Source organism: Bos mutus, chromosome 14 (genome assembly GCF_027580195.1).
Source record: "Bos mutus isolate GX-2022 chromosome 14, NWIPB_WYAK_1.1, whole genome shotgun sequence".
NCBI classification, from domain to species: Eukaryota; Metazoa; Chordata; class Mammalia; order Artiodactyla; family Bovidae; genus Bos; species Bos mutus.
Genome location: NC_091630.1, coordinates 60245258 through 60269359, shown reverse-complemented (window position 1 = coordinate 60269359; position 24102 = coordinate 60245258). Strand labels below are relative to the sequence as shown.

Here is a 24102-nt window from a genome sequence, read left to right as displayed (position 1 = left end):
TCACCTGGATTGTCTACATTATCTTCTACAGTTTTTATGTTCACTCCATGATCCATGTTGAGTTAGCTTTTGTAAAGGTTGTAAGGTCGGTGTCTAGGTCCTTTTTTTTTTGGCATGTGGATGTGCAGTTGTTCCAGCGCGATCTGTTGAAAAGACTACTTTTATTTCACTGCATTGCCTTCAACTCCTCTAGCAGAGATCAGCTGATTATATTTAAGGGGCCTTATTTCTGGGCTTTCTATTCTGTTCCATTGATCTGTTTGTCTACTCTTTCACCAATACCATACTATCTTGATTACTGCAGTCTCATAGTAAGTCTTCAAGTCAAATTCTGCCTGTCCCTTGCTGGTACATAGGAAAGTGATTAACTTTTGTGTATTAACCTTATTTCCTGCAGCTTTGCTATAATTGCTTATTAGTTTCAGGAAGACTCTTTTTTTGTCAAGCCTCTAGAATTTTCTAAATGGATGATCATGTCATCTAGGAGCAAAGACTGTTTCATGTCTTCCTTTTCAATCTGGATACCATTTATTTTTTCTTATCTTAATGCTTTGGCTAGAACTTCCAGTACAAAGAAGTTGTGAGAGGAGACCTCTATGTTTTGTACCTGATCTTTGTGGGAAAGATTCCAGTTTTTCAGCAATAAGTATGACGTTAGCTGAAGGGTTTTTAAAAAAAATAGATATTCTTTATCATATTGAGAAAGAACTCTATTCCTAGTTTATTGAAAGTTTTTATCATGAACAGGTGTTTTATTTTGTCAGATGCTTTTTCTGCATCTATAGTTATAATCCAGGAGTTGGTGCAAACTCCAGGAATTGGTGATGGACAGGGAAGCCTGGCGTGCTGCAGTCCATGGGGTCACAAAGAGTTGGACACAACTGAGCAACTGAACTGAACTGAACTGATGGTTAAAATCATGTGATTTTTCTTCTTCTTTTTGTTGATGTGATGGATTATATTAACTGATACTCAAATGCCTAACCAGCCTTGCATATCTAGAATAAATTTTACTTGGTTTTGGTGTATGATTCTTTTTATATGTTGTTGGATTCAGTGTGTTAATATTTCATTGAGGATTTTTGTATCTATGTTCATAAGAGATTCTTGTTTATGGTTTTCTCATAATGTCTTTGTCTGGTTTTGGTATTAGGCGATGCTGGCCTCACAAAATGAGTTAGGAAGTATTCCCTCTGCTTCTCACCTCTTAAAAAGATTGCAAAGAATTGATCTAACATTTCTTCCTTAAATATTTGGTAGAATTCAATGGTGAACCCAAGTAGGCCTGGTGTTTTCTGTAGACAGCTGTGTCCAGTCTACTAATAAGTCCATCGAAGGCATTCTTCACTTCTGATACAGGATTTTTGACCTCTAACATTTCTTTTTGGTCCTTTCTTAGGATTTCTATCTCTCTGCTTAACTTGTTCATCTGTTCTTGCATGCTGTCTACTTTATCCATTAGAGTCCTAAGTATGTTAGTCATGGTTGTTTAAAGTTTCCAGCCTGATCTCCCAACATTCTCGCCATGGCTTGTTCTGATGTCTTTTTTTTCCTTTTTGGTATGCTTTGTAATATTTTCTTAATAGTTGGATTTGGTGTGCTGGGTAAAAGAAACTGTTACAAATAAATCTGAAGTAACATGGTGGTGAAGCAGGGTGAAAGTTTTTTGGAGTCCTATGATCTGGTCTCAGTCTTCACTGAACCTGGACCCTGAGATTGTGACCCTTCACAAGTGTCCCTTGGGGTTTTTCTACCCTTCTGGGTAGGAAAGGATGGTCAGAGTCTGCTGGAACTGGTCATTTCCCTTTCCCAGGTCAGTCAGACTCTCATGACACCCCAGCAGGCAGGTTAATGAATCTCCACTGAGTACAGCCTTGGTTAAGAACAAGAGCTCTGGGCTGTTTCAGAATGGTTCCTCTCCCCTTTCTGACAAAAGGCCATGGGAGTTCTTAAATATTTACTGTGGGACACTGGTCTGGCTTCTGAAGAGAACTCTCACTGTACTGGCCCACTCCCCAACCCCCCGTCTAGATCCCCTAGACGTGTGCATACTGCACCTCCTGCGATTCACCAGCCATAGTCCAGCCTCCTCCAGGCGCTGGTCCCTCACTGTCCCCTGGTCTGAGTCCTGCTCCTCTGAGCAACGACTCTGCATTCACGTGCCTCTTTAGTCTCGGCTGCAAAGTGTATCCTGTCCTCTCCTGTGGGTTCAACAAGGGTTGCTTGATTTTTCAGTCTGTTCAGCTGTTTACTTGTTCAGATGGAGTGGAGACTTCAAGCTCCATACCTGTAGAACCAGAACCAGAAGTCCCTCCTTTTCACTTTAAATGCTGGTTTCGGATCAAGTAGTTATAACCAAAAGCAATCAGTACAATGCAGAACACGCCTGTAAATGACCACAGCACATACAAATCTAGTTATGCAACATGGCATATGCCGTTACAAGCACTCTTAAGAAGACAGAATGGGAGCAAAGTCCACATTCAGGGCTTATTGTAGACTCCTTTTACTTGAATTATATTTAGAATGTAATAAATAGTCTTACCTGAGAATTCCTCCACTAAAAATGTCATAAGAATAATGTGGAAAATTCCAGGCAGCCCAAGACAGACCACAATTTTCTAAATTAATTTTGGAAAATGTTAAATTTGGAAATGTCATATGTTATGGGGAACACATGTAAACCCGTGGCTGATTCATGTCAATGTATGACAAAATCACTACAATACTGTAAAGTAATTTGCCTCCAATTAAAATGAATAAATTTATTTAAAAAAAAATAAAAAAATAAAATCACTTGGAATGTTATAGTAACATGATTATTAAGGCTAAAAAATTAAAACTTACTAAGGGGTTCTTCCCTTCAATTCTGTTCATAAGTAACTCTTTTAATCACTGTATTTATGGCTATGTACTTAGAGAATAACTAAAATACCCCAGTCAGATGTAAAGACTGAAGAATAAAAGCAGTATCACCCACACCCTTGGCTTTGTGAGGTCTCTCTGTTATATTATTTACCTACACATAAAAGAACTAGAGAGTCTAACACTCTTATTATTCTGCTTGAAAATAGGTTGAAAAAGAATCTAGAAACAAAGAGAAAGTTCTACACAAGATCCTCTACCTACAAAATTCAGTGTTTCTTTCCTGAAGTCCTGAGCTGTCCATATGCACATATGGCTGCTTCTGAATTAGAGGCTGATTACATTTAAAATCATTCTGTAGGAGAGAAACGATGACATTGTATGATGTTAGATTATAACACAGAAGCTGAGGGTCTATACAAAAGTTCTCTAGACTGAATTGTCATTGCTTGTATCTATTTTGCCAAATTCATGAATATAAAAATCCAGTCTTGTTCAAAAGAATGAGGGACATACCAGGAAGTGGGGATGGGAAGGCCAGAGCCTGCACATCCACTCAGCAGGGCCATGGGTGGGACTGGCCCTTTCAAGGCTCCCTGAACTACAGGGACCCCAGTGTATGCCTACTGTCCCCTCCTTCCATTCTGGCCCCCACATCCCACCCACATCAGTTGGGGCTACATGTAACCCATTATTCCATACACACAGGTGTCCAGTGGAGGGGGCAATGCTGGCTACTCTATGTCCTCCAAGTCACAGAAATAATCCAGAAATCAGTCATAAACTCCTGACAAAGAAGTGAGCAATATTTTCACATGATACTGTAAAGCTCTACATTCCATGTTCCATAAACCAGGGGTAAATCCATCTCTGCATCACCAAGAAAAGTGAACTGAACCCCTCAGAGCAGAATCCGAATTGAGAACCAGAGACAATCCAGGTCCATGATTTCCTAAGTTTCTAGTTTATACTCAAAATGTAATTTTAGACTTAAAACCAAAAAACCATTCTCCACAGTAAAAAAGAAATGCTAACTTTACTAAATCTACAATTATGATTTAGTCTGATCAACAGAAAGCTTGGGAATAATGAAACACCAAAAACCTAAAAATGATTTATGGCAGAAAAGTCAAACAGTAAACCAGGAGAGCGCTGGAACTCTGGAAACCGGGCCTCAGAGCAAAGCAATAACAGAGAAAACATGCTCGATACCGTCAGGAAACACTGCTGCTGCTGCCACTCAGACAGACTCGTATTCTACTTTTACCCATAGCTGTGTTTTAATTAGTTTCAATATTTCTGTTACTGTGTTGTACTAAAATACACCATTTCTAAAAATTTGTTTTAATTAAACCAAGACAAACTAAATGCTCAGAGGAAATCAAATCAATTATGTTTTCAGGTTTTATTTGGTGTGAAACATCTTCTAAAAACCAGTACCATGGTTTAGTTAAAAAGCCTCTATTTTAGGAAAGTAGAGCAGTAGGCTTTACCAGCTTGGTTACCTGCATAAAGATACTGACTCAAAATCCTTTTACATTTGGAAATAATGCTGCCAAAGGTTTTCCTTTCCTTTCCTTTCCTTTCCTTCCAAATGACATTCTATTTGGTCTCACACCAATTTGACGTTGAATAACTTGCTACTACTGGAGCAGTTTATATCCTCTGGCACAAAGTGCCATAGAAACGTGTCTGTCACAACAAACGCTACAGTCTGATCAACTGTGGATTCTAATCCACAGTTAGAATTCTTTCTAACTGGATTCTAATCTTCATATGAAAATTCTTTTAATAAAGTACAGGAAAGCTTCTCCACTAAAGAGGATTTATCATAATTAAAACACTAAAGCTAAAATATTTTGGCACGTAACTAGAGAAAAGGGGGAGAAAGGATATTCTCTAATTGGCTAGTCAATAATAAAGAGCAAATAAACCAGTTACTGGCCATAAAAAAATTTACTTTTCCTTTTGTAATCCTACATCAAAAAATTTACTGTGAAACTAAATCAAATTCCTAAATTCAAGACAAAGTTTTCAAATTTTAAATGTTTCATCTTTAATGCATGATCATTTGAACAATAAAATTCTCGACCAAAAAATTTTCTCCACTGCCAAAGGGAACACTCTAGTGTTCTATGCCATACTCAGCTTTTTTTTTCACATCATAAATGCAATTTAAAAAATGAAAACGCTGAACAATAAACTTTTCAAGAGAAATAATAACTATTTAAATGGAATTATTATTAACAAGACAAGAATTATACTTCAGCAACCCTACTGAACCTGACAAAGGATGAGACGGTTGGATGGCATCACCAACTCAACAGACAGACTGAACAACAAACTACTTTGCACATGCGTTTTTTGAGAACATTAATGCAGTTGTTTTCTAAACTATCACAACACTGCTCTGAATGGCTAAAATCTACTTCTAGGTATTAATCTAAATCACTGCTCTTAAAAACCAGCGCTCACGAGAGCGTTTCCTTAAGAACATGTGATGGGGCCGGGGGCCGGGGGCACCTACCAGTTGTGCACCATGAGCTTCTGCACAGCCAGGAGGGCGTTGTAGCGCACCTGCTGGTCCTCGTGGTGCATGTGGTTCATCACCAGCTGCTTCCCACCCAGCTGTTCGATGACCCTGCAGGACAGAAGCCACGCAGTGAACACGCGGCAGTTGACTTTCCAATGCCTGCTGTTAGTCACAGACAGCCCCAGCCCTCAGCCGCCCAGGAGTCTCACAAAGAGAAGTTACCGTACTGGTAAGTAAACAACACACATCTTTTTAAAACACCATTTCTCCCAAATCACAGATTTGAAGCATTCATACATTCTCTCTTGAACTCCTAATAATAAATCCAATTGTTATCCTCATTTCCTAGTCTGGGCAAATATGATCAATCTGGACTGCTAGGGTAATCTAGATTATAGTGCTCCAGGCAGTTGAGTATTAAGTTCTTTATTACCAGCATTTGTGGCTTGCTTAAAAATTAGTATACTGCATACCACCTAACAGCTGAAATAATATCAGATCAATAATAAGCCCAGCGGCTGCCATTCTGGGAGCCAGATACAGGCTCAGAAGCAGGCGGCAGGGAACACGAGGTTAAAAAACACCTCATAGAAGCCATGTTAATTTCCTGAGAAAGACTCGATTTGTTAAGATATCTGCCCTTTCCTGCAATGATGGAGTATGCCATTACGACCTGCTGGGCAGTAAAAGAGATGAGAGATTCCTCTTGACAAAAGCACCATGAGGACTGACAATCACACCGCTGTTGCTGCCCCCCCGCAACACCCTGAAAAATTCAGTTACTACAGACACAAAAGCGAAACGTAAACAGTTGTTGCATCACAAATGGAAGAAAGGACCCTTTTGTCTGCCAGGGCAGGGCCCTGCAAAGAGCCAGTGGGTGTCTAAAATCCAGCCCAGCAGTGTGGGTGCCTGGTGGCCAACACCACCACACAGTCAACGGCTGGGACCCCTTAGTGTGGCAAGGCTGGTGGTGGTACAAGACAACCTAGAGGGAAGCACACGGGTTGGGGTGACAGAGAGGCTTCACCTGGAGACCTTCTTGTATGTTATTTTTAGAACATCTTTTTTTTTTTTAATGTACTGTATTGAGAAAAAAAAAATGTGTAGTATAATTATATCCAGTTTTTATGAGTGCTTGTCCCATGCCAGGTACTATGGATTAAAACACCACCTTACCTAACACACCAGCTCAGTCCTTTATCAACTACATTATAGTAGCTCAGTCGTCCAATCTAGCAAATTCTTTACTGCCACTGAGGACAAGGAACCCCCATTTGTGGTGCTGATGTGGGGACTGAAGGATAGGAAGCTGATGCGATTATTTTCCCCAAAAAAGAGCTTCTTCCATCACATTCATTCATCCTACTCAGTTCAATAACAATTCAATATTATAACAAATAACAGTAATAATCGAAAAATCACCAGTACTCATGAAATGGCTTTTAAATTACAGCATACAAACCAAAGAAAATCCTGAACGTGAATTTTCTAGTGAGATCTCTATTGGCTAAGGCACAGCTGTGTTCCACACATGTGCTTCTATTCTTATACCACCCATTTTTAATTAGGTTTAAAATTGATCCCCAGCGTTATGGTCACCTTGATACCACTTACGCCATCATCTCCCAGCTGAATGACTCTACTCTACAGGAGTGTGTGAGTTAGGACCCTTGCTGACCATCTCAGGGCACCTGAGGTAACCAGGTTCCTCCCTTACCGCTTGCCTCGTGGGTAATGGCGCACATACTCCCCAACGTCATGGGCGGCAACAGCTAGGACTTGGGGATCGTCAGACACCTCCAGAAGTTTGGTCAAAATTCTGAAATAAATTTAATTCAAAGAGAGACTGATTTCTAATCCTTTTCTAGAGCACAAGAGAACACAGGTATAATGCTGATATTTTCTCAAAAATGTACATTTACAAATATAACCGTATTTTCTACAAGTTTCACATTACACACAGTACACTGCACATGCTTTATTGAACATAAGTCAGCAGCCTTCAGACCTTTTAAACGCACATAACAGGTCACTTTCAGATTCATAATGTCCACTGCCCACAAGTCCCACAATATCACGGGGAGACTGGGAGGGAAAACTGCAGGTGGCACACGGGGAGATCGCAGGGCAGTGAAACACTTCCATGTGACACAGAACATGTTTAGAATACTTACAGAATTCCTACAAAATGGGGAAACAAACGAACAACAACAACAAGACCTGAACGGGCATTTCTCCTGGGAAAAAGATAACCCAAATGGCCAATAAGCACATGAAAAGGTATTCAACCACATTAGTAAGCAAGAAAATATATGTTAAAACCATGGACTATCTAAAAACTTAAAGGACAAAAATATGTCCATGAGTATGTGGAATGATGGAGTTTATTTAGCATGTAAACTGGAATTAACTGAATGTGAAACTTACTTCAAGAGCTCATAATTCTTTTCATTTAACCTCGCAGCATTCTCTCTCCAAAATTTCTCAGATTTGTGCACAGGACTCCACTCCAACCTTCCAGACTTAAGTTCTGAACTGTATTCATCGAATGAGCTATAAAAATTTTGAAAGAATTCAAAGTTTATAAGAATCTGAGAGATACTCCAAAATGTAAAAAACGTAGAACATCTTCAATAATGATTTAACTATAGAGACTGAGCATCCTCTATATATTATCCCTAAAAAAGTTTAAACAGCTTAAATCATCTTCAGCAAGCCACAGGAAACTGATTCAGAGCACTGAGGTCCAACGTTTCTGTCAAATTTGAATACTCGTCATGAGACGTTAAAAGGAGCACTTGTTTCCAAAATCCTTACTCTAATACACACATGAATATATGTCACTGAAATATCTGATAATTTAGCATTGTTTCTACCACGCCACTTAAAAACTGTATTTAACAGACCACTCAATATGTTAGGATACATTTATGTAAACAGTGTATTACTTTAACATAAAATAAAGTAGTACATTCTATTATACTTTAAATGTCAAACTATGATATGGCACTACAAAAATAAAAACACATACCTCAGGACAATATTTTTAACCGTGATTATCAACAATGTAGAGACAATTCACTAATTGAATTAGCCCACTATAGATTAATAATAGAAATAAAACCTCTGTACATGGAACAAATTGAAATGCATTTTAATTAAAAAATTATTCACTATGCCTATGTGCTACGTCGCTTCAGTTGTGCCTGACTCTTTGAGACCCTATGGACTACAGCCCACCAGGCTCCTGTCCATGGGATTGTTGTTTTTGCTTTGGCTCCGTCTCTCCATTCTTTCTGGATTTATTTCTCCACTGATCTCCAGTAGCATACTGGGCACCTATCGACCTGGGGAGTTCATCTTTCAGTGTCCTATCTTTTTGCCTTTTCATACTGTTCATGGGGTTCTCAAGGCAAGAATACTGAAGTGGTGTGCCATTCCCTTCTCCAGTGGACCACATTTTGTCAGAACTCTCCACCATGACCCGTCCATCTTGGGTGGCCCTACACGGTACGGCTCAGAGTTTCATTGAGTTAGACAAGGCTGTGTGGTCCGTGTGATCAGATGGGTTAGTTTTCTGTGACTGTGGCTTTCAGTCAGAAGAATCAGTAAGTAGTAAAAATTGGCTGCTGCTGCTAAGTCGCTTCAGTTGTGTCCGACTCTGTGCGACCCCATAGACGGCAGCCCACCAGGCTCCCCCGTCCCTGGGATTCTCCAGGCAAGAACACTGGAGTAGGTTGCCATTTCCTTCTCCAATGCATGAAAGGGAAAAGTGAAAGTGAAGTCATTCAGTCCTGTCCAACTCTTCGTGACCCCATGGTCTGCAGCCTACCAGGCTCCTCCGTCCATGGGATTTTCCAGGCAAGAGTACTGGAGTGGGGTGCCATTGCCTTCTCCAAAATTGGCTAGTATGGATTAAATAATTTAGAAAGCTATCATTAATCTTATTTATTTTTAAAAGGATCTCAAATCATTATTACAGAAGAACTAATGATAATTTTTAAAAATAAACATAATAAAATGGAATATATATAAACTGCAAGCCCATGGCTGGCCTATTATACTACAAAGAGAAAACTCATTCGGCTTTCTTTCATAAAACTCTGTATAAACAACTGATGCAGGTGACAGCTCCCACCTCGACAAAGGCATTTGGGCCTGGAGACTATGGGCTGCACTGAGTTATCTGGTAAATACATTCCCAGAGCACACATTACACTGAAGGCATGTGCTGGACACCTCACAGAAAATCCTACAAGATTAGAACGTTTATCACTATTTTACCAAAAGGAAAACTGAGACTTCAAAATGTCAAGAAACTTGTTCAAGGCCACACGTGGACAAATTAGCCTAATAATCAAACCCCAAACCCCAACTCTTCTTAGTAAATAACTCTCTTTCCAGAATGTGTCAGTACTTTAAAAACAAAGAATGCATGGGTTAACGGGGAAAACTGTCAAACTAGTATTAAACAAAAAAGAACCAAGACCAGAAGAATATGTGGAACCCATTTGCATTTGTGTGTTGGGGGTGGGGGCTAGAAGGTGTTTAGAAATCAGAGTGTGGGGGGAGGAGGTGGGGAAGATAGGGAAGTGGCCTGGAGTCCCATCTGGACTGTAATAAGCGAGGGATTTTTCTTTTTACTGCATGTACATCACTTGCATAATTTTTTAATATAAACAATAAAGCAACAGAAACTTAAAAAAAAAGCATGAAAAAAAATACTCTTTCCCTATATGAGCAAACCTCCTCCATAAATGAAATGACTGCTGCTTAAAAAAATATTCTAAACCGGCAGATTCCCAGAGGGTGGCATCCACAACCTGAGGGAGAACAGTGGCTGGGATTTCAGACCACAGAGAATGGTGGGTTCTCCCCCCAGAAGAGGAGAGCACACACACAGCTCTGACCAACTGTCTGCACGGTGATGAGCCAGTGTTTCCATGTCCCTCAGTTTTCAACAGAAGACACCGCGTTTTAGCGCAATCTTCTAAGTTCGCAGTTAGTAACAAATTGAGACTTCCTTAAAATAGGAGGCCAGGCAACAGCCCAGGATACCCAGCCCATGAGAATCAAAGAGGACAGCACACCTGAGATCCTGGACACTCTCACCGAGCTTCTCCAAGAGAAACTTTATATCCTCACTGATGTCTTCGTCGTCGTACTTCTGCTGCTCCAAATTCTCCAGCTGTTTCAGGACTTTGCACTGAATCATCGCCAGGGCATACTCTTGGCGAGTTTCTCGTTCAATTGACTTTTCTAAGAAGTTCTGGGTTAGATGGAGACACGATGAGAAATGATGTAACCTGTTATGTGATATTGTCTACACCTGCCTTCCCACCCTCTCTCCTCCATCGGTTCTCAGGGTACCCATCACCTTAAGTGGATGCCTGCGTCACAAACTCTGACTTCTTGCCTGAGCTCCTGTCCCACCTCAGGAGCACTCTTCTGATTCCTTCTCTCTACTGTCTTCACTAAACATTTTAAATTATTCCCCCAGACAAGCCTCAAAACCCTGCACACATTTACAACAGTGCCATCCCTATCTTTGGTCACAGCCCTGCTCCTGGGGGCACCACTATGAACATTCCGTTCATCAGCCACACAAAGCCCGAAGGATGCTAAGAAAGACTACTTTCTCAGTATCCCCTAGTTCTCAATCGGTGACCTTTTTCTCCCCCACATCAACCTATCAGTGCACACAGGACAGCAATAAAGAACTTGCTTGCTTCAACAATTATCAGAAGCAATTTTCTGTTTTTAGGAGTACTTATGAAAGCAGCAAAAGAATCTACGTATTTCTAAAGATAAACTGTTTACTGAATTAGCCAATGTTTCTAAGCAAGTGCCATGCCCATGCTCAGGTCTGGAATAAGGACAAACAAGCTCGCAAGAAAGCCACTTCAACAAAGGTGGCAAGGAAGGCCTGTCTAATCCCCTCCCCCACATTCCCACACAAATCCTGCAATAACAATTCTAAATCAACTGTACCAAAATTTTAATCTTCTTTATTTCTGCAAGGATGTTACATTTCTACCAATTATGCTAAATAAATGCAGAGAGGCTCTGGCTTAGCCTAAGAAAATCAGTAAGATCCATCCCCACCAGAACTCTAATGATGTTTTTTCACAGAAACAGAAAAACAATCCTGAAATCTAGTTGGAAACACAAAAGCCTCCAAATGTCCACAGCAATCTTGAGAAAGAAGAACAAAGCTAGAAAGGTCACACTTCCTGATTTCAAACTAAATTACAAGGCTATAGTGATCAAAACAGGATGGCACTGGCATAAAACAGATACACAGACCAATGAAACAGAACAGAGGGCCTCTCTGAAGGGGTTATGACTGTGAACTATCTGTAGAGAATATGCAAGTCTATGCATGTCTGTGTCTGTGTGTGTGTATACGTATGTGGGTGTGAATTAAACATCATAGTTAACACAAGCTAATATAAATCCAAATTCAACTGGGTGGTGTTTCTTCCCAAGCCTTCCCAAGCTTTCATGCAGTCATAGAATATAATTTATCTTATTATCTGACATATTAAGTAGGGTCTGGACTAAGCAGAACCAAAAAAGAGAAAGAAAATTCACAACGGATGAAGAACTCTAGACAACAAATACAGCCCCGAGTGTCTTTCTCAGTCACAAGCCTCAGAACATTCTAATTTATTTTAGAAACAAAAGACTGACATATCAAGTTAACAGAAGGAATAACATTTATGGAGACCTGGAGTTCAGCACCTGCTATGAATAAGTGAGACTGACATTTTCAAAAATAAAATTTCACCCAGCCAAATGAAAAAAAAACAAAAACAAAAACAGCTGCTATATTTCTTCAGCTCACAGCAGCTCAGCAAGCTTCCTAAAGTCTTCAGCGTAAAAATTTTCTTCCTCAGGATGTGGGGAGAAATGTATAATTAGATGATCCTCAAACAACCTCACCAGTGAAATCTTTATCAAAGGTTATAGGAATTTGAGGATTAAAAAAAAAAAAAGTCATTTTCATTTTTTTCACCTATTTGATAGTCTAAATCAAATGGCTTTACTATGTCCTTACTAATGGCTCGATTTTAACTCAGTTATGTACATCAAAGTTTTGAATGTCTAAGGATGTTTTTCTGATATTCAGTCTTCAGTCTAATCATACAATGACTATATTGTCCCAGTTTAGTAAGGAGAGTCTAAAAAACTAATATACCTATCAATAGATTGGGTCTATTTTAAACACTCTGAAATTCAAGTTGGACAACAGAAGTCCAGAAATTAACGTAAGTTCCATGCATTGTGTATAGGTAAAAAAATTGAATCTGCAAATAAAGTTTAAATAAGATTGTTAAATCTTGCTAAATATTAGTAAAACATTTGTGCTGCCTCTTCTAAATCTAACAGAATAGCCCTTGACCTCTGCCTAGGTGCCATATTAACCTAGAATGCAATTCATAGAGGTGGGGGTTAAAGAGGCAGATGGCTATTATTTTGTGTTTTTATGGACAGAAAAGGAGGAAGAGAAATATTTCCTGTATATTTACTCTTGCCAGGCCCTTTGTCTGTTACTTCATTGAATCCTTAACCAATGCTGAAGTGAGTTAAGTTTCACTCAACACTTTCTATAGACGGAGGAATCAGCTCTGAGAGCTCACACCACCCTCCCATCCAGCCATGCTGGGACTCACTCCAGGTCTGTCCACTCCAGAGCCAACAATCTTGCTAACACACCACGTGGAAAGGAAAACTAGAAAAGAGCTACACTATCCTACTTCTAAGATGTCCATAAAAAGCTGATCAACAATCTGGAGAGCTCCAAATCAGGGCCAAAGAAAACAAAGAATCTCAGTCTGGCTGTACACTTCCTGTGACTTTTTGAACACTGTGACTTCTACAGAGTCCAGCATGGCCCCCTGCACCCTCAACTTCCCGGTCTGTTTAAGGGAAGATGCTGACTGAGGTCGTGGCCAAAATCCTAACATCCTAAGAGGACAACTTCACTGCTCAAAGTAACTGATGATCTCTAAAGCTGTCTTAGAAATGACTGCTGGTCAGCAGACCCAGGATCAGAAATACAACTCCCTTCTAAAAGAAGGGCCCAGGACAGAAAAAAAACCTCAAACAGCCTCCTGGAAAACAAGGCCACCTGAATATAGCACTGTCACACTCCCAACAAGCGTCTGCAATCCTCACATTTCATCCATATAGACAGCTTCCTCCCTCGTCCCCTCTCCTGCCATAAATACAATCTGTGATAGTTCAGTCTAAGCTCACCAAGAATCCACAGCTCCATGACCACTGGGAGAACAAGCAACATTTGCACCCGCTGAAAGGCCTCAGGCTGCATGAAAAGTGCCTCACACACAATCACACACCCCCTCACAGAACACACCACACACACACACACACATTACACAGAACACACCACACACACCACAGACCACCACTGAATACACCACACGCACACCACACACACATCACACTCTACAGAACACCACACACATCCCACACACACTCCCCCCATAGAAAACACACACACCCCACTGAACATACCCCACGCACACCACACACACATCATACACTACAGAACACCACACACACATCCCACAGAACACACTCCACATACACACACCCCACAGAACATACATACACCACACACACCAGAACACCACATATACAGAACACACACACACCCCACAGGACACACTCCCCACAAAACACTTACACGGAATGCTGCGAGGATGATCCTCGTCACCTTCTCTTTGACCGACTCCTGCAGGATGTCAGACAGGACAGGGATGATGTTGTATCGCCTCAGGTGTTCACACATCTGTGGGCTGAAAGCCAGGAGCCACACAGAAAAGATCATCTGATACTGGAGCTGAAAGCCACACTTGTTACTCAGAACGCCCATGATGCTGAAAGGAACACAGGTGGAAATGACGTTTAGGAATAGGACAATGCAACCAGAAGTAGAAATAACTGACTGCTCTTTCTGCCCCAGTGCACCAGTCTCTCAGAATCATGTCCTCTCCTTTCTGCCTGCAGGAAGGAGCAAGCCAGAACCCTGCTCTCAGAGGGCCAGTCCACACGGCCAGAGTCTCAGGATGCTGCCCCCTTGTGCCAGGGCGCGCGGTCACACAGTGAACAGCAGGAGAGCCTGACCGGCATTCAGGACGTGACCCTTGCACCTCAGCACGCAATTTCCTTTTGAATCTTACCTTTCACTTATATGCTACTTTATATTACTATATACTTTAAAAATGCTTCAAATGTCAGGGTACAAATGTTCACAAAGGGCAGTTGAATGGGGTGGGAGGGGGGAAGCAATTACTTTAGTGGAAGCCTGCCCACTTTAGCTCCAGTAGTTAAAAAGTCAGTGCCGACCTCCAGACTTTCCAACAATGTAAGAGTATATTCTCAGTCTTATACAGGCATATAACTTTCAAAGATAGTGTGTGCCATTCATGTAAGTGAAAAGGAAACCACACAGAGAAAACAGGTCCTGGGCTTTTAAACCACAGTCCCCTTCCACTCTCCTCAAGCAGGCTATGCTCACAATTTTTTCTCTTCCCAGGGTCCCTGCTTGTGATTTGAGGAGCACCAAAAAGGAAAAAAAGAAAACCTTCAATCCTAAACAAAAGAAATGGCAGAGTAGAAAGTACATGTTTTCTTTCTTTAAAAAATGAAAAAATTCAATGACTTCTCTAAACTGTCCCACTCTCAGCAACTTAACATATTCTACCTTTATTAATGCCTCTTCTCAACTTAAAAGTCTCTGTATTAATTTGATTACAACTAACCTTGTTGGTAGGTATTACCATACCAAAGACTGTATGTTGGACATGACACATTCTAGATTCTATTTATGCCCTTTCTTGTTACTAAACTGAATAGTTAACACTGGTTCAGTTCATTTCAGTCGGTCAGTCATGTCCGACTCTTTTGAGACCCCAAGGACTGCAGCATGCCAGGCTTCCCTGTCCATCACCAACTCCCAGAATTTACTCAAATTCATGTCCATCAAGTCGGTGATGCCATCCAACCATCTCATCTTCTGTCGTCCCCTTCTCCTCCTCCCACCTTCAATCCTTCCCAGCATCAGGGTCTTTTCAAATGAGTTGGTTCTTCGCATTAGGTGGCCAAAGTATTGGAGTTTTGAGCTTCAGTATCAGTCCTTCCAATGAATATTCAGGACTGATGTCCTTTAGGATAGACTGGTTGGATCTCCTTGCAGTCCAAGGGACTCTCAAGAGTCTTCTCCAACACCACAGTTCAAAAGCATCAATTCTTTGGCACTCAGCTTTCTGCAGAGTCCAACTCTTACATCCATTTATGACTACTGGAAAAACCATAGCCTTGACTAGATGGACCTTTGTTGGCAAAATAATGTCTCTGCTTTTTAATATGCTATCTAGGTTGGTCATAGTTTTTCTTCCAAGGAGCAAGCATCTTTTAATTTCATGGCTGCAGTCACCATCTACAGTGATTTTGGAGCCCAAGAAAATTAAGTCTGTCACTGTTTCCACTATTTCCCCATCTATTTGCCATAAAGGGATGGGACCAGATGCCATGATCTCAGTTTTCTGAATGTTGAGTTTTAAGCCAACTTTTTCACTCTCCTCTTTCACTTTCATCAAGAGATTCTTTAGTTCTTCTTCGCTTTCTGCTGTAAGGGTGGTGTCATCTGCATATCTAAGGTTACTGATATTTCTCCCAGCAATCTTGATTCCAGCTTGTGCTTCATCCAGCCCAGCATTTCTCATGATGTACTCTGCATGTAAGTTAAATAAGCAGGGTGACAATATACAGCCTTGATGTACTCCTTTCCCGATTTGGGACCAGTCTGTTGTTCCATATCCAGTTCTAACTATTGCTCCTTGACCTGCAAACAGATTTCTCAGGAAGCAGGTAAGGTGGTCTGGTAGTCCCATCTCTTGAAGAATTTTCCACAGTTTGTTGTGACCCACATAGTCAAAGGCCTTGACATTACCATCTTCCAAAATACTAGTACCAATAACTAGAAGAGCAGCATCTGGTTAGCCTCTCTGTATGCCGTTAGGGTCCACTAGACCAAACGTTAAGTGTTTATCTTTTGAGCAATTGTAACTATTTTTAGAAGCAGCTGTTTCATGACTTTTATTCTTTCTTACAGGTCTTTCAAAGAACAAAAAGAAAATGCACTTTTTGTTTAATGGGATAAAATTCAATATACCTTGGGCTTCCCTGGTGGCTCAGAGGGTAAAGCGTCTGCCTGCAATGCAGGAGAACTAGGTTCGATCCCTGGGTCAGGAAAATCCCCTGGAGAAAGAAATGACAACCCACTCCAGTACTCTTGCCTGGAAAATCCCATGGACAGAGAACCCTGGTAAACTACAGTCCATGGGATTGCAAAGAGTCGGACATGACTGAGTGACTTCACTTACTTTCTTTCTTTCAATATATCTTACAGCTACAATACAGGTCTATTAGACCCATTTATAAACCTAAGATATACTGTGAGTTTGTTAACTATAATTTGAAGAATCACATATTTCACCATCCTAGATCTTGTCATTATTCCCTCATTATTCTCAAGTATGATATAAAAAAATAGTAAAGACTAAAGTTATTTAAAAAATGGATGATGAAATCACCTAGAAGATGATATAATAGTAAAATGAATAATTATGCTTTCTTACTGCATTGCCCAAAATATCACATCACTTTAAAGAAGATAAACAGACCAGAAACACCGCCTGCGTAGTCACCTTCAGGTTTCTGTGCGGAGGACAGTTAACACGTGAGATGGCTGTCCTAAGAAGTTGGTTGCCTGCACACCAGGGCCCTGGTTGGCCTCTGGGAACATGACTGGTGATCAGCCCCTTACACAGAAACAGAACTTTGCCGAAGATGTTGTTGAGTTGCTAAGTTGTCTCTCTTTTGTGACCCCATGGACTGTAGTCCGCCAGGCTCCTCTGTCTGTGGGACTTCCCAGGCAAGAAGACTGGAGTGGGTTGCCATTTCCTCCTCCAGGGGATCTTCCTGACCCAGGGATCGAACCTGTGTCTCCTTCATTGGCAGGAGGACTATTTACCACTGAGCCACCAGGGACTAAACTGTGTACACAAACAAGATGCTATGTCTATGTTGAAGGCCTGCTTTCCCTCTGGAGTCTGGAATGTTGCTTTGGGCAAGGTGGAGAGCACCAACCTGATATACTAACAATGAAAACCAGGGGCCCTGAGTCTCTAGCATGATTCCTGGGGAAAAACATCACACAAGACATTTGAAAAAAATTTTTTTTAAAAAACACCTTCATTTCAGTGATTAAACATATTAATTTCTTTGACAATGTCAAGGAGAGATGCTCTTAAATGTTACCCCACATGACAAGTGAGGGCTCACCAGTTCACCCCGTCTGCCTCCACCCAGGCGAAGCGGTACTCATTGACTCGGAGCATCAGCTGCAGACACCCGGCCACGCACTGCACATACTGGGAACTCTGCGTGGGAGAAAGCACCTCAGGTCAGCAGGTTGCACAGATGCCAGAGTCTGGAGTTTGTTTACTAGGGTTTCTGATGGTAATATCAGAACGTCCAAAAGTCTCTATTATTTCTTCAAAAGTCAATTCCCCTTTGCACTTTCCTCTCTGACTCTTAGAAATGAAGCTGACTTCTGTGAAATTAAGCCTACATGGTTCAAGCTTACATCCAATCAGGGAAATCAAGTAACACAGTAATTATGTCTTTGATATGGTTTGATAAACAGCTTATTATCCTGCAGTGTTTCACTTACTCCTGAAGAGAGGCATGATACAGACAATACTGCTTTTCATAATTATATAAATATCAAAGATCAACAATAAAATGAAAAAGATATAAATGTAGTCTCTGAGATGGGCCCATATCTGAATGATATGAAGCTGGCTGCTGAACCATCCTTAGTAAGGATGACACCGCTAAGCACTCTGAAAGGGTACTCTTAGGATTAAGTAAAGTAGTTCATAGAGCACGGAGCTAAGACATTTCATAGAAACTCAATAAAAAATAACTTAAAAAAAACTATACAGCATATACAAACCTAATTAAACACGTGAAAAAGATTATGACTTTTTAAAACTATCAGTTCAGTGGCACTTTCTTAGAGAAACTGAGGTTAAATCTGAAGCTTGAGATAAATATGAGTAAACAATAAAAAAAAATGTGACTTTTCAGTTCTAAAGACGTTTCAGGCACCTCCATATTAGAAAAGCTGGTGGTTACACCTGGCCTGGGCTTCTTCCTAAATATTTACCATGAGCCTTACATCTGTAAGAAATGAAGGAACAAGGGGAAATTTCAGACTCTGGCCTTAAAGAGCATGCTGACAAAAAGAAAAAAGAAAGGAGAGGACAGTGGATGTCATATAAATACACAAAACCTAACACACATTAGGTTGAAGCTCTATGTTTCAATTTAAACTAAGCTTGCTAAAAACTAACACTTCAAAGAAAATTCCAGGCATTCAAACACAGAAACACAATGATATAAGTATATTTGGTAGAACAATCAAAAGTCATCGTGGAAAGGTTATCTTAGGTTTTACCTAGAAAGTAGTGAACATAGTTACCCAAAGCACAATATATCCAATAGCACTAACATAATTTGCCTAAAAACTCAAAATGTTAGCAAAAATTAATGACCCAAAAAAAGGTGAATTTTCAGTTCTAAAACAATCTTCCATAATGGGAGAAAATATGTATGTATTTTTCCAAAAAGGTCAGCAGGTAAGTAGCCCTTCATGAAAGTAGAATTCCATCTTTCTTGTTTAGAGAAAGAGTCTGGGCAAGCTTTCTCCAATAATGAACAAAAAGGTAGCCTAGGGCACACTGTCCTCTTCCACTTATCATCAATCTCAACACAAAAATTTCTTGGTTCACTGTCTTTTTCCATGTCTATTTGCCATTCTTTACTGCAATACATGACACATTTTTAAAATGGCTTCTCCGTTGCTAGTTACAGCTTCAGCATTCACATATAAACAAGCAGATAAAAAACGTTGCTTCAAAAACTGCACTCTCTCCTGTGATGCACCACGAGGCAGTCCAACACCAGTCCAGAAATTATTTTCAGTGAAGGCAATGCTGACAGACAACTGAATGACCGCCTTCAATTAAACAAAGGAAACTATATCACTTCCTTAGCTTTCTCTCACATCATCCTATTAGTGTCATGTATAAAATTATTCAATGACTTATTTTTAAAGAGAATAATCAGCCTTCCATCACTCCAGTGAGTCACCGCCTCTGCTCCCACACAGACGCCATCCAGGCCCTGCTGGAGACCTGCAGCACGTGGCGCTCGGGCAGCTCCGCACGCGCTCTGCCCTCCCCAGAGCCATGCCCATGCTGTCACCTCCACCATCACCTGCACCCTCCTGCCCTGCCTTCCTCCCTCATTTCAGCAGCCAGAGAGCCGCTCAGCTGCCAACACCACACCCCACACAGCACTATATCTACGGCCATTCCCACCTGCCTCTCGTCCAGAGAGGCGGGCAGTGCTTGCTGTCCAGGCCCTGCAGCCCCACGAGGCCTGCAGCCAACTCCTCCCTCACAGCGCAACATGTAGCTCCAGTGTCTGCTGGTTTCCTCTACTCACCACCTAAATATACTCTATCTTTCTCATCTTCATGTTATCCCTAAATGTGGTACCAACCTCTGCATCTCTCTTCCTCCTAATACATGATGGTTTCTTGAAAGTTCCATCACCAGGTTCTTACCTCTCTTCCATCTTACCAGCCCATTAACATGGCAACTGCTAGGGTTAGCAGTGACCTTCAAGTGCCAGGTCCAACAGTTACTTTCCCCATTGAGGACCAGACCTCCACCTCCAGTTACATCCCAGAACTCTGGCCCCTCCTCTCTCCAGATGAACTGACCCACGGGCTCAAACATCGACTCCTCCACCAGGAAAGAAAGGCAGTAACAGAGTATCACAGTTAAGAACAAAGGCCCTGGGACCAGCCTGCCATACTTGGCCACCTCCAAGTCTCAGGTCCCTGAGTGAGCTTCCCGCCAATAAAGTCAGAGAATAACAGGGCACATCCCGTAGGGTGTGGGATAATCTCGTTAGCTAACACGTGACAGGCTAGGCGAAGATCCAGCTACAATGTGCACAAGCCTCCCTGGTAGAGAAAAAGCAACTTGACTTCTCAACACATTTAAGAAAAGATCATCAAATATACTCTCCAATATGGCTGACAATGGGAATTCTCCTACATTATGGTGGATTAGGCACCTAAGGAAAACAGCAACTGGCAGAATTCAAGAGGGACCCCCAGATCCATATTCTGGAGAATTAAAAATAATTCAAGGAACGAGGAATGATAAAGCAGGAAGGCAACAAAAGATACACATAGGAACTGCAGAGTCATTGTGCCAAAGTTACACTAGAGCTGCAATAGTGTTTACAGACCGCTTTTCAACACCCATCTCCATAACCCAGGGATTTAAGTACAAACTAAAAGAGAAAGTGTAAAGATAATATTCCTCTAAATTTTGCAATCGTGGGCACTTAAAAAAAAAGAAAAAGTCTGCAGTGCAGAGAAGAAGAGCTGTCTAGAGATACTGGAAACACACGTGTGTCTGGTGGCATCAGTGAAGCACAGAGCTGAACCCATCAAGCACACAACCAACCAAAATAAACCCCAGAAGCCAGCTGTAGATGAAATCCTCCAGGACTGGTGATTAACCCACCCCCAAAGCACTCAATGTTTCATGACTATGACACAAATCTTTTCTCATAGAGCTAAAAAGTCAGTGTGCACACCTCACATACACACAAGTGTGCACGTGTAGTTTTTGCTTCTATCACAACATCCACTTTAGAGAGTAATGCAGGACAATGTCAGTGTCAGGAGAAAATTGGAACTGTCTCCCTTTGCTGACGGATATAAAAACTGGTTTAGAAAAGTGACTGGACTGCTGGATCTAAATCCACATGTACCCTGTGCCCTGGCAACTCCATTCGAGAAATCATGTGCTCCAGGCATGAGTGATTACATCCACCAAAAGCCATGTACAATGACGTAACCCTGAATATATGTAATTAAATTTGATTTTCTCCTGTTCCTCTGTCTCACGTCAATTTAATTCTTTGACCAGCCAGAATAACCCAGAAAAAGGAGAGGGTAATTTTTTCCTCCCCAAAAAGTTATGACTTGAAAAAAAAAGTGACCAAAGAAAGAAAAGGAGACAAAGAGGGAGAGAGGCTTTAGCAATCAGAAGTTTTGCTAAATTATCTCTGGCATATCACTGAAACTCTTCAAAATTGTTGTCTCATCAATACAAGAAAGCAATACCAGCCCACCAAATTAAAAAACAAACCTCTGCTACTCAAATATGAACTGACATCAGTTACCATTAAACACAAAACATTATAATGTACATCATCATTATTATTACCTCATATTCAGGAACTAAAACACACACAGTGCAAGAATTCTCTTGAAGTTGGCTTATTAAAAGAGACTTTCCAGTCAATGTTAATAAAACACCTATATTAAATTAATGCCTAAATTAAAATAATATCATCTTAGATTTAAGTCTTACCAAAAAAGTAATTTCACTATTAATTTACAAATTTATAAATCTCCTTCAAGTACTGCTTTCAATCTAATTTGCTTAGTCATGTAATTTAATTACATGACTACTGGGATCCTTTATTGTAAGGAAAAATTATTGTGGACTTCAGAAAATATGATTTACTTTATAAATGACAGCTTTGTATGCAATTCCAAGAACACAGTTACCTTATTATGACAATATATAGCCATGGTAACAAATGTTATGTAAAGGAAAGTCTGGTACTGAAATACTTTACCATTTAATTTTCTTCTGCATTGCTAGAATGGACACAATCCTTCCAAACATCTGATCAGAAAAGCAAAACTGATAGCTCATCTGTTCTCCTTTTTGTAACATTCATTCTTTGCATATACTTTAATGATCCTCAATGTTTAAAACATACTAATTTTATGACAAGAAAATAAAAGGCAATTGAACAATGAAAATGATCCAGGAAGTGCTTTTGGTAAATAGGAATGCTCTGGAAACCTGCACAAAGACACATAATTGGTCATGAACTTCTTGAGGTCCTCACAGACTTGACAAGTCACCAGCGAGAGGGGACTGGAGTTAATAACAAGCCTGCCCTATCCAAGTGTCTGACGCAGCTCACTTACATCTGCTACTGGGCAGCACCTCTGATAAACTCATGGACAGACATTAAAGAAGCAAATCATGAAAGTTCTCTACCTCCTCTGAAAGACTGAAAAGTCTTAAATTAAAAACACAGCTGGGCTTCCTTGGTGACCCAATGGTTAAGAATCCTCCTGCCAATGCAGGGGACCCGGGTTCGATCCCTGGTCTGGGAAGACCCCACATCCTGTGGAGCAACTAAACCTGTACACCACAACTACAGAAGCCTGCACCCTAGAGCCCATGCTCTGCAACAAGAGGCACCACAACGAGGAGCCTGCACACACAAGAGAGAGCCCTTGCACAGCAGCGAAGACCCAGCACAGCCAAAAATGAAATAAATAAATTTATAAAAAAGAAAAAACATAGCCTTAAATTTAAAATAGAATCAAAGCTATAAAACTAACTTCACGTTAACAAGGATGTCAGAACTGCCAGAAAATACAATTTAAGGAATTTGGCCAAAAGTAAAAAATGCTAAGGTTTCTTTTCCCCTTTTATTCGAAAATGCTGTTACTAAAAACATTCCACTTTTAGGTGAGAGAAGCCTGTCACAGATAACTGTGTATCACATGACTCACTCACATGAAGTGACTGCAAGAGACAAGTCCAGAGACAGAAAGCAGGTGAGTGCTTGCCAGAGGCAGGCAGGGGGTTAGGATGGGGGCGACTGTTGATGAGAACATGGTTTCTTCCTGGGGTGTTGAAAATGCTACAAAACTAGATTGTGGAAATGGCTGTACAACCCTGTAAATATATGAAAATCTGCTGTAATGCAAGTGGAAGGACTATATAGTATGAGAAACATACTTTGATAAAGTTGCAAACAAAGCAACCAAAAAGCCTGCATAAAATGGAAAGCTGATCTGCTCACTCACACTTGCCACATTTCTGGGCTCAGGAGCCATGTGTGCTAGGGGCTCCCAGAGTAGACAATGAGAATATGAAGAACAACACTTCCATCATCATGGCAAGTTCTACTGCTTCAGACCTGCTCCAGAATATTAAACAGCAAGACAGAGTAAGTGACAAGAGAACCTGGCAACTTGACTGTGTTACTTACTGCCAATGAAACTACGTCCACCCAGCAATAACCAGGGCTGAGCTGGGTCTACAGCAGAGACGGCCAGAGAAAAGGACATGGCCAGACATGGGAGCAAGCAGTCCCCTTGCTCCCCTGCACACAGGTATCGAAGAAGCTGGACAAAGGGAGGATACCCAGACTCTTCTAACTCCTCCAAAGGCTGGAGGGTTCCTCTTTCTGTCAGGGCATCAGCACAGCAATCAATGCCAAGGCTATATAATTTCCTCGGAAAAACCGAAGAAAACTAATAATCCACATGCAAGAGTCAGCAAAGAGCTGAATGACTGTAGAAGATCAGTCAGCCTAAGTATGAGAAATCTGAAGTCAATTATGACCGTCACATTCAGGTAAAGACAACATAATGCATTTTAAGAAGAGCTCATCTATGGAACATAATTTAAATAAAAATG

The 24102-nt window shown here is 40.8% G+C and overlaps 1 protein-coding gene across 2 annotated transcripts in view; it reads right to left on the bottom strand.

Moving 5' to 3' along the window:
- Nucleotides 1–24102, bottom strand: part of ATP6V1H (ATPase H+ transporting V1 subunit H) — a 47415-nt gene that overhangs the window by 10091 nt on the left and 13222 nt on the right. For both annotated transcript variants that reach the window (XM_070382406.1, XM_005891992.3), the window contains 6 exons: nucleotides 17777–17874; nucleotides 14115–14307; nucleotides 10492–10670; nucleotides 7829–7954; nucleotides 7119–7220; nucleotides 5393–5506 (listed from right to left, as the gene is read on the bottom strand). In XM_070382406.1, coding sequence (XP_070238507.1) covers nucleotides 5393–5506; nucleotides 7119–7220; nucleotides 7829–7954; nucleotides 10492–10670; nucleotides 14115–14307; nucleotides 17777–17874 — 812 coding nt within the window. The remainder of the gene's footprint in view (nucleotides 1–5392; nucleotides 5507–7118; nucleotides 7221–7828; nucleotides 7955–10491; nucleotides 10671–14114; nucleotides 14308–17776; nucleotides 17875–24102) is intronic.